This window comes from Lemur catta, chromosome 2 (assembly GCF_020740605.2).
Source record: "Lemur catta isolate mLemCat1 chromosome 2, mLemCat1.pri, whole genome shotgun sequence".
In the NCBI taxonomy this organism is placed as follows: Eukaryota; Metazoa; Chordata; class Mammalia; order Primates; family Lemuridae; genus Lemur; species Lemur catta.
The window spans coordinates 80,581,958-80,594,057 of NC_059129.1; the positions used below are offsets into that span (position 1 = coordinate 80,581,958).

Consider the following 12,100-nt stretch of genomic DNA (forward strand, 5'->3'; position numbering starts at 1 on the left):
CCTACCAAGTCTAGCACAAAGAACACATTTATGACAAGGAAATTCCTTTCCATCCACTGATTTCATGGTCACATCACACAGAAATGAACTGCAAGAAAAATATTTAATTGAAGCAAGAGCAATTTCTTTACATATTTAGTAAATAGGAAAATTTGTTATAAGATTTGGCTTAACTTTAGATTTTCTCTTAAAGGTGGCAGAGAACAAGCAACTTGCAGGAATATGTACAAATAAATACTTCAACTCCTTCCACCTCAGGGAAGATAATAAGGGCTTCACAATAAAGACAATACTTGAAAAAGCGAGCACAGAGAAATATTCAGAAAAGTCTTTTTTTTAATTTTCCTTTTTTTATTCTAGGCGAAATAACAACATAATAATATCATAGTGACACCATATTTAAAGCTCTTTAATTCACTTATTCACCTATTTTGTGCCAGGCACAGTCTAGACATGGCCACAGTTTCTCTTTCTCCAAAACTTTTCACCTACATAGACAGTACAAATATCTAAAAACAAAACTTTTAATAACATATTTAAAATAGTATATTTATTATCAAAAAAATTTTATACTAAAGAAAATAATCACAACGATGAAGATGCATAATTAATTTGGTTTGGGGATTAACATTAATAACATTTTCTAATTATAACAAGACACAAAATACAGGCAAGAAAAAATAAAAATTAAAAGTTCCTATCTTTATTACAAAGTAATAAGAAAGAAATGTACTCCTTCAATGTCTTACTCAGAAGTTAATATTTTATCCACTTACCTCAACAGCTCCCCAACATTTCCAGAAATGAAGAAGACTAGAAAAGGTAAGGGGATATCTACCTACACATTTTGGTTCACATGTCTGTAAGAAGAGTTCTATTTCCATTTATGTGCCAAAATCTAGAGATGAAAAATTTATCTTCCTTTCCTAACTTACCATTTTTTCTGATTTAGCTTCAGTTTATTACCAGTTTTCTTAGCAATAACATTAATTTTTTCATTTTCGAATCTGACTCCATCTAACCTATGAATAATAGATAAAAATTAACAATTAGTGGATATATTTCCCTGCCAAAATAAACAGGCAAGCATACAACAAAAAGCCAACAAATTAGCTAACATCTAAACAAAATTGTATCTCCTAGAAAACTATCTAAACAAACCCCACTCGGAGATAAACAAATACCGTACTTTTTCTTCAATTTAATTAGAATTCAAAAATATATTAAAAATCATTATTGACAAAAAGCAAATTAAAGCCATGATACAAAGTCCTTCATCATTTTTAAACAGAAAACATGACATACACTCCTCCCCTGCTCCCATTTCAAAAGTAAGGTTATACTGCCACAAGCAACATATTAATAAATACCTTAAAAAAAGAGAATTCCAAAGACTCTGATTTATAATGTGACAGATACTGGCACTTTACATATGCTATATGACAAAACTATCCTAACAATATGAAGTAAACATTATCCCTTCCATTTCATATACTGAGAAACTAAGGTTCAAAGAAACTAACAAATTTGTCCCAGCCAGTGACAAGAGAACTGAGACATGACATATAAGTCTTTCTAACTCCAAAGTTCTTTCTAGCACATACCACCACTCCAGATCCCTGTCTTACACACACCAACACACATAGAGAGTTCAACCCCACTAACGCCTTTCCTATCCTTTAATTTCCAGGGAGTGCCACAGAAATAGCTCTGCCAGAAAATGAAGGAAGGACCTATCAGTGTACCACCCCCAAAAAAAGAAAGGAAGGGAGGATGGGAAGGGAGGACGGAGAGCGGGAAGGAAAGAAAAACAAAGAAGGAAAAAAAGTGTGGGGGGGGGATTTTTAAAAGAACGACTTAATAAGGTACAAGAACAGATAAAGGAGGAATCGTACCTACTACTCAAATTACTGAAGCCAAATTTCTTTGCAACATTTTGCAACATTCTTACAGGATCATCTTCCCCAACACTTTTTCCTTTTTTACAAGATTTAGGTTTACTTTTCTGCCTTTCACTAATTGTATGAGCTTGATTACTCTTGTTAACTTCAAATGTTGATTTCTTATTATCATCTTCACAGCAATTCATTTTATTCAAATGAGAATTCAGAGTGCTCTGATATTCTTCTGGTTTTTTGTTTACGTGTATTCTTGGTTTGAAGCCATGAGTTAAAAAGTCACAAGTATCTGTGTATATAAATTGTAAAAGGTATTCAAACAAGTCAGGATGAACCTTCTCTACTACAAAGAGATGGCATCCTGTAGAATCTTCATCCTTCCGGTAAACATCTGTAAATTCTATAGCAGTACCATCTGAAAGAAACAATTTCTGAAAAAAGTCAGAACGTACTGCCAAAATATATTTATGTGCAGGGAAGATTCTATTTCCAACTTGAAATGTCACATCATGGATACTGTCCATTTCATCCGTTTCCCTCAACAGTTTGCCAAACTCTTCAAAAAAGGATGATGATGACACAGATGGAATTTCATAAAGGCTAGAAACAAAACAAAAATAATTTATATTTTCAAAAAAATAGAAAAAAAAGTATAACTAGCCAACTCTCCTTTTAAAATGCAATACTTTATTATTTATAAAACTTAGAAAATTTGGTATTTCCTAAAATATAAAATACTGCAAAGTCTTAGATACTATATCATCCTTTTCCTATTTGTTTTCTTCTCTCAAACTAAAATGATAAGAATTAAGTTTTCCTTTAGAAGAAATGTTCTCTATTTCTACAAGGAAATGCCGGAAAAATATAAATTCAAATGGCTGTTTCATAGAAATTTTTTAAATAATTAAAAATATAACTAAAAACATTCAAAAAAGGCATAGTTTCTCAACCTCTTCCTCTTTTACATCTTTTACAAGTGAAGAAAAACATACAGAGGACTGGGCAAATACTTCAGGTCCCAGACGCCAGCATAGGTCAGACACTCAAGTAAAGATAAATACTCAATCAGTCCATAACCCTTGTTCTTTTAGTACTGTGAGAATTCAATTATTAATATACTTTCCCAACCAAAATTTCACCATTCTGAACAGAGGGACCAAACCTCCTGGTTTACCTTGGACGGAGGGGTTTCCTAGGAGATGAGACTTTCAGTGCTAAAACTTGGGAAGACCTGGGCAAACCAGGATGGATGATTACTTTACTTCTAGAACTTCTTCCCTCATCAACAGTGCCCTTGATATTTACTATAACCTGATATCTCTCTAATAAAATGACTTAGGCGATTTGCACTGGGATTTATACCACCCTAGAGACCACCTCTTCTCCTGTCACTTCTCATCACATTCAAGGGTCAAATATTTTTGCCAATTGTGAAAGAAATATTTATAATACATTTTTCAGAATCTGAGAACACAGAGTACATCATAAAGACCAATTTTGTGGGTATATATATATATTTATATATATATTTTATGTATACATCTTCAATATTTTCAATAAATTTCAGTTTACAAACTAAAGGGAACATGCATAATTCCCAGTATAACAAATTCTACCTTTGGATTATCCTGGTAACATGATTATATGTCTAAGAATCTCTACGGGACTTGGCAATAGCTCTTCAATTACACTTGTACCAGAAGCTACTGAAAACAACAGAAAACGCACTGATTGTTCCTTCTAAAAATGAAATTTAATATATATATATAAGTATACCTTGTTTTAGGATCTGACTGCAGGATTGCAAAGTTGCATCCACTTGGATCTGTGCTGACACTAACAGCTCTATGGGCAAAAGTAAGTTTTTCAAGTCGAATTCTTTCATATACACTATTTATATCAGAGACACAAGACACATCTGATGAGGAATTATGAAGGTTTGATAAAATATCTGCTAAAGAGAAAAAAAATATCATTAACCATGGCTTTATAGAAACTATTAAAATGATCTGGGAATAAGTAGAATAGAAAAACAATTGGGAAAATAGGAAAACATCTTTTATATATATTAAGTCCTTTTGTAGAACTACATCCTCTCTTCAACATTTTGCACGAAATTTATTTGTTGTATTATATAGGAAATTTTTGGTGAGTCAATTCTCAATTCATGATTTTATCCCTTCCAACAAACACATCCTCCATACTGCAACCAGTTACCTTTCTAAAAAGCAAATCTAGTGTCATACTAGCTTTTAAAATTCCTCAACTTATACTAAAAATATATAAATTTAGTACCTTCATAATCTTGTTTATTTGCTTCCTCTATTTATTCAGAAAATATCTGAGTAACTATACTATACTACTGTTATACACATCAGTCTATTAATACAGTAGTGAACAATATAAACATGTCCCTACCCTTATGTAGGACACAATTCTGCAGAAAATCCACACATTAAATGATTATATCATTGCAAGTCAAATCACAGCTATAAAATCAAAGTATATACTGTTTCCACATAGACAAGAAATGTGCATATAAAGAAATGATTCTGGCTATAGTGTGAAAAAATGTAAATAAAGAATAGATACAAAGAGGCCATTTAAGGAGTTACTTTAAGTTCAGAAAAAGAAAAAAGATGATACAGACTGAGGCTGTAGCAATGAATATGGAGAAAAGTAGAAAGATGTAAGAAACATTTAGACAGATGTAATAAGACTTGGTGACTAATTGAATGTACAGGGTGAGGGAATCTGAGCGTCAGAGATAACCACTTACTAAAATAGCACCAAGAAGCACTTGTGGGAGCATGAGATCATGGATTTAATTTCAGATCACTAAACACGACTAAGACATACTTCCAAGGACTTCCAATATTTGCAAGTCAAACTTGAATTCTGGTTACTCTCTCACATTTACTCTGTATCAGTCTTAAGTGGCTTTACTAATATTCCCCTGACACTGGTTATTCCAATTTCTATGCTCTCAAGAAACTTAGTAAGTTCATATTAGCATTTGTCTCTGTGAATTTTAAGTATTTACATACATGTTTATTGTCCCTACAAGCTGAGGAATGCCTGAGAACAGAGGCCCATCTTATATATTTTTGTATCATTAAAATCTCACCCTATATCTGTCTGGCACATAGTAAATATATCTTAAATGTTTACAGACTTGAATAATCTATAAAGAAATAAAAGACATATAACAAATCAATAAATTATCCAAAAATCATTCCTTCGTAGCTTTATGATTTTGAAGAATAGTTTATAATTTTCTGAGTAATAGAAAATTATAGTAGGAAATTGGCATTAAACAAAGTAATCACAAAGATAAATACATAAATACATAAGGGTAAAACCTAATAATACTTGTTAAAGGTTAATTAAAAGGTACTTTTATGTGCTATCCACATATATAACTGACCTTTCTTTTCAGAACTCTTTCTTTTTTCTTCAAACCATTTCCCTCTAAATCCTTCTCCATCCTGTGTGACAAACAGAATTTCATTTCTACTTAAAGCAATATCAGAAATGAAGACCTGACGTGGATAGGCCCATCGGCACTGCCTCAGAGAACTGCTGGCTGATCTCCAGCAAAAAACCTAAAATAAATATAAATCACATTGAAATATAAAGCAATGTAGCATTTGAACCAAAACTGGAAATTAAGAGACAAAACTGTCAAAATACAAGCTCTAATTGGTAAGTTTCACTGTTCATTCTTCCACAGAAAAAGACAGATAGATACCATAAAAGTCAAGATGATTCTAAAGAAATAAGTCTTTTGGAAAAGCACATTAAGCAAACATGAAGCATTAAAAATTATTTCAAAGACACTCCTTTTAAGGAGAAGTAATTTTCAGTGCTATTAAATGCAATAATAAAGAAAAACAAAATCTTAAAGCTAAAATTTGGATGTCAGGTTTGCTGTAGTGCTGTATATTTATAAGAAAAATGAGTATCACCCTCTGAAATTCCAAACTTTACTCTCAAGGAAAAAAAACAGATATATGCATAACTCAATTATATAACTATAACAAAATCTTAGAGATAGAAAAATTGGAATAGAGTTCAATGGTTCCGAATGGTTCTGCAAACCTCAGAGTTCCTAAGAAGTGGCTTGAGGACTATTGCTAAAGGATAAGAAGATAAAACGAGGTGTCAGGCTTCCAAATCCAGCTTCACCCAGAGCAGCAACTCTTTTACCTGTTTCATATGTCAGTATTCCAAGTACAATTTCATTTGAAAATTTAGAACTGCTGATTTTTAAAAGTCCAACTCCCTCATAATCAAGTTAAGAAAACTAAAGTACAAAATGTTATCTGCCAAGATCACTCAAAACTTATTTACACACACAGAAAAAGACTATACTGATGGAGACTGATTCCTTCAGAGCTTGCTTTTCTTAGTGAGACTACTTTGCAGGAAGTAAATAACCAGAAGTATAAACTATATCCATGGATATTAGTATAAGTGAAAACACATCCCAAAGTCAAATATAAGTTTTTTATATTTAATTCTTTTATATAATCCCATTCCCTTATTTTCTTCCATTAGTACAAATTAGAGCTCTAACTCTTAAAACTAATTCCCTCTATGAATATTATCAACTGCAGAATTTATGCCTGTAACGAATCAGTAGGTAGAGCTTTATAATTAATTTTCCAATTTCTAAAATGTCAAGTTTTACAGCCCCTATAAACCTCAAAAATCATTTTTTTATTTTATAAGCAAAACCAGTAAGCTATTTTTCTAGCTGCAGTGTATAAGTTTTTCAGTGTTACTAATGTATAATATATATTTTTAAATATATATTTAAATTTAAATATTTTATATGTTATATGGTAAGTATATATTTAAATATATAATTTTAAAATAGACTTCAAATTAATTATTTTAGAGAAATATACTGATATGTTAGCACAAGGAGCCAAAATGAGAACTCTACTTAAAAGAAATATGGGATCTTTATATACTAGTGATTGAGAAGTAAATTATCTTTTATCTATAATGTGAATAGTTATAATCTCTAAATATAGATAATGTATACATTTGTATAAAACAAAATCTGAAAAAAATTTCCAATTCTGCATCAAATTTGTAATATTGCCTGCTTAATCTTTACTGTCAGAATAGTTACGTATTTCTATGCAATTCAATATCATTTATCAGTACTCAGTATTTATACCAAATAACTCAACAACTTTTTCATTTTAAGCACAATAAATGCAATTTTAAATTACGATTTAACAAATCAGTACTGTACAATATTAGATTAAATGTCGTCATACTTCCTCTGAAATAGAAGCTCCATACTAATTAGTACTGGATGTCAAAAATAAGTAACAAAGTCAATAGGTCATCACTAACATACCAGTGCATTTTCATATTATCAGGTCTCCCATAGCTATAAACTGGGAATAAGACTACTATACACCTTTACATAAATATATACTCACCCTTCCAGCTCCATCCATTGCAAGAATGCAAATATTTTGACCCCCATTTTCTTTCAAATGTTCAGGATCAACTTTGTATTCCATACAACCACCAGACACAAGAACCTTCTTTAAGTTCAGTTGTCTAGATGACAAAAAAAAAAAAAAATCCTAGATTAGTATGTTCTCTAAAATACACATGTTAAACTTTAAAGAAATTTCTATTCAAAAAATAATCTGTAGGTAATTATTGTAAAAGGTGAAGTAAACTGATTTGGTCTTTGGTATCCGTAGTCCTTTCGTTCCCTAAGTTTCCCCTACGAAGTGGCTGTTTTTTTCTATGGAAAGTCCTTTCCTCTCAAACATCTTTACCCACACAAACATACACATTAAATACCTAAAGACTTGCTTGCTAATGCACACATTCATTCTGGATTTTAAATAACTGGTAAGGCTATAAGCTCCTAAATGTATTTGCATATTAACAGAAAAGATAAGTTTTAAACCTAAAAATTAAATGGAAATTCTTAATTTCAAATATAGCCAATCTTAAATAGATACAGCTATCATGAAAGTTACCTCTACTGCTATTTGATAATTCACCCATTAGCCACACATTTCATTCTATCTGTACATCTGATGTGCACAGCATTGTGTAAAACCTGCCTGCTGCTACTCCAATGATTATACTCCCTTTCAAATAGTTTGCTTGCGTTAAAGAAAAAAATACTCTTCAAAATTACTATATTGTAACTTACTTAATCAGTAACAAAAGGATTTTCTTAGTGAAAACTTGGATATAACTCATATTTATGTGCTCTAATGTTATAAGGGCAAATTTTACAAATGTTAACTAAAAATACAACCTAACAGCTCACAAATTACCTCAAGCTGAGGAAAAAACCTATTTAGTCAGTTCTAAGAAACATGCATGTTTACATTTTCATGTTTCTATAACTGAAATATACCTACAAATGAAGTCAAAAGTAACTTTCCAGTTGTCATACAGAGAAGATAAGTTGTGAAAAATTGATGTTTGACATTTTCTGCTCAGGTAACTTCATAGATGGTATCTGTTTATTAAGTTACCATCTCTTTTACATCAGCAAAAGCACATTTTATTTCATTCAAATTTAAATTGCAAATTGCTTTCCAAGTTAGATGGCTATTTTCTAAAATTCCTCCACATAACTGTTTCCGCTAGTTGAACAATACTGTTTCAAAATCATTTGTATTGTGCAAAGACCTATTTCTGTACTTGTATTTATTAGCATAATTATATAATGAAATAGTATATAAACTAATGAAACATTAGCCTGAAAAACTTCTGTAAAAGTGGAATACTTTGGAATGACAATAAATATGAGCAGTAAAAAACTGCTATCCAATCAGATATGGATTAATCAACTACAAAAGACTGAAAATGTAATAAAAATATAGGATTCTGTACTATATGTCACAATTGTTTTTAAGCAATTGCTCATTAAATCATTCAAAATGAAATCACAGGTGACACATTATGAGTATGGTTTATACAAAAAGACAACGAACTCCAATTGGCAGACCCATCCATACTTAAAACTTTATGATCCTCCACTCTGACTTTTTGGTTAGCCAATTAATTGCTAGTTTACTGCATCCTACTGTAACGTGCTTTCAGATAACAAAAGGCTACATACACAAAGATAAAAAATATGACAGTTAGATATAAACAGAGTCTGGAGAGAAGGTTAAAATAAAGAAATAATTACTTTTTTAAAAATAAATAAGCATGATATAAAAAAGGCTACACATAAACCAAGGATGACAGTGTCACCAACCAAGAATTACGACTAATCTAGTTCTGTGCACCCAAAGCATAAAAAAGAAGAAAAAAAAAACCATATAATAGGCCATATTGAACCGTATGTTAAAAACATTATTCAGAAATACTATTTTACAAATAAAAAATTTTACATATATTCACTGAATCCTTGCCAAAAGACAAAGATCAAAGACAAAAATTACTGACATTTTCCCCCAATTTTTTCCATTTGACATTTACAGAGCATAACACAAAGTTGATACTCAGATTTTTGCTTGGAAAGTTAAAATACTATTAAAGTTATGTTTCTTTCACAGAAACACACACACATACTTAGAAGCCATCTTCTTGCACTGATAATCTGCAAGTAAGTAAATATCGCCCCTTGTAGTAACACAGACTGTGGCTCCATCACTTGCAGCAACCAAAGACAGGGTAATGTCCTTATGATGAAGGGCAGAGACTTGACGAGGAGCAGTTACACACTTTTCTCCATTAGGATCTAGTAAATAACCTAAAAAAATCACACAAATAAATCACAAAATATCTGTTTTAAGAGTCCAATTTATTTTCTAGATATTTTCATCAAAGATTTCTTACCTAGCTGTCCACCATTTAGTCCCAGGGTGTAAACGGCTTCTCTAGTCCATAGAACTGTATGAAACCTGCCTGCTGCTACTCCTATGATTGTTCTTCCTTTCAGGTATTTTGCCTGCATCTATTCAAAAAGGCAAATAAGACTGCAGTTTACTATGTATCTATGACCTAGTACAATTGTCAAAGATCCATTAGACTAGTATGTCAGTGCCCACCCTCAAGTTCTAATGGTGGTTGTCACTAACCTCAGCACTCATGCTGAGAACCAAACCCTTCACAGAACACAAAATGTAGCCACTTTCAGTCTGCAGTTTTAACATACATAAAATTGTCAGGTATTAACACCAAATCATTAAAATTTTTTGGCTATTCATTTTTTTCTTTTTTTTTTGAGACAGAGCGTCGCTTTGTTGCCCAGGCTATAGTGAGTGCCGTGGCATCATCCTAGCTCACAGCAACCTCAAACTCCTGGGCTTAAGCGATCCTACTGCCTCAGCCTCCCAAGTAGCTGGGACTACAGGCATGTGCCACCATGCCCAGCTAATTTTTTTTTTTTCTACATATATTTTAGTTGGCCAGATAATTTCTTTCTATTTTTAGTAGAGACGGGGTCTCATTCTTTCTTGCTCAGGCTGGTCTCGAACTCCTGACCTCGAGCAATCCACCAGCCTCGGCCTCCCAGAGTGCTAGGATTACAGGCGTGAGCCACCTCGCCCGGCCTTCATTTTTTTCTAATGAGCAACATGCACAACAGGCATTCTAATTCTTATTAGAAAACACGACACTTTCAAATTTGATATATCCAGGGTCTCTCAACAGTGGCACTATTGATATTTTGGGCCAGATAATTCTTGGTTCTGAGAGATTGCCTTGTGTACTACAGGATGTTTAGCAGAATCTCTGGACTATACCCACTAGAGCTGTCAGTAGCACCACCACCCACCTCCAGTTTTAACAACTAAAATGTCTCAAGACCTTGCCAAATGACCCGAGGGTCAAAACTGGCCCCAGTTGAGAATATCAAACATGTCCGTATCAACCCAGAGCTCCAAGGGTAGCCACATGATGAGAATTAAAATGGGAGTAAAATCTATTTGCCATTCCTAAAGAAGTCTATAGCACAATTAAATATCCATAAATTCCCCAGCTGCTTGCACAAAATTGATATTCTAAAAAAGTACCAGATTGGAGACTACCCCAAATTATTTTGGGGTAATTCCTAGTAGTCATCCAGAATACAAAGATGTTGGATTTAAATGCTTAATAAAAAATATAACAATAATTTTAAACCTAGAGGATTTAATCAATAAAGAGATTTCATATCTAAAATACAAAATTTTATGACCTGAAAACACATTTGTTATAGGTGATGATTCTAGTAATATTAATTTAGAGCACCAGCCCAGTTCTTTGTACTAGGTCCCTGAAGTAGGGGAAAGGGCATCTTCTGGTGGTGGCTGTGAGGAGGAGAGAAAGTAGAACAAAAAATGGTGACTTTTGAACCCATGTCCCTTCACATCAACTGGTGATGACATCTGTGCAGAGGCAGATTTAATGAAGCAAATAAAATTTATGTTTTTGGGTGCCTCACTTGCATTAGTCCCCTTTGTATCGATAAATTTCATATTTTTTCTCAAGGAGGGCCTAAAACCTATTTAAGTTTCAAACCAAAAATATCTGGACCTCCCAATGCTCATGGATACTTAGAAGTTGAATGTAGGACAGTTTGGTGGGTAATAATCTCCCGAGTATCTAATTTCCCAAGTGCTTTCTTTCTTACTCCAAATAAATACTAATGTGCACTATACTTAATTTCTCCTCTGGAAAATAAAGAAAATATATATCATTGAAGATGAAGTTAAAAAATGTAAGTAAAATAAGTAGCTTTGTCACATCTTTTTGTCCACGTAGGTTTTATAGCACATAGTCTCATTATTTAAAAAAGAGAACTTTACCTGTCTGGGTACATTACAACTGGAAGGTGGAGGAATAATTCCTAACTGATGAAAAATATTTAGACCAAATGTATAAACACATCCATCTTCAGTTAATACAACAGTATGATCCTTAGCGGCTGCCACTTGGGAACAATTATGTCCACTTAGTCCTTCCACAAGCCTAGGGATCTACAAAGTAAAATTAACTTTAGTATATTAACTGTTTATATAGAAATGCAAATAGACTATGAGGATACTACACCCAAAATGGCATGACTGATATATGGCTGTATCTATCATAAGTAAATTATACATTTCAGCAAAGGGCAGATGAGTTTAAAACGACATGGTCACTGGTTTATGTGCAAAATATGTAAGCCCAGTAAGACATTTCAATGAAATCATTCAACAAATGCTTTTTGA

General features: G+C 32.4%; 1 protein-coding gene across 2 annotated transcripts in view; it reads right to left on the reverse strand.

The window, feature by feature from the left end:
• IBTK (inhibitor of Bruton tyrosine kinase) overlaps positions 1–12,100 on the reverse strand; it is a 70,468-nt gene that overhangs the window by 42,591 nt on the left and 15,777 nt on the right. Inside the window, exons 6-14 of one of the 2 annotated variants that reach the window (XM_045543940.1) lie at positions 11,696–11,866; positions 9,744–9,861; positions 9,477–9,657; positions 7,361–7,484; positions 5,326–5,503; positions 3,675–3,849; positions 1,896–2,498; positions 936–1,022; positions 6–88 (exon numbers count right to left, since the gene is read on the reverse strand). In XM_045543940.1, coding sequence (XP_045399896.1) covers positions 6–88; positions 936–1,022; positions 1,896–2,498; positions 3,675–3,849; positions 5,326–5,503; positions 7,361–7,484; positions 9,477–9,657; positions 9,744–9,861; positions 11,696–11,866 — 1,720 coding nt within the window. Of the gene's footprint in view, positions 1–5; positions 89–935; positions 1,023–1,895; positions 2,499–3,674; positions 3,853–5,325; positions 5,504–7,360; positions 7,485–9,476; positions 9,658–9,743; positions 9,862–11,695; positions 11,867–12,100 lie in introns of both variants that reach the window. The other variant, XM_045543939.1, reaches the window with a different exon arrangement.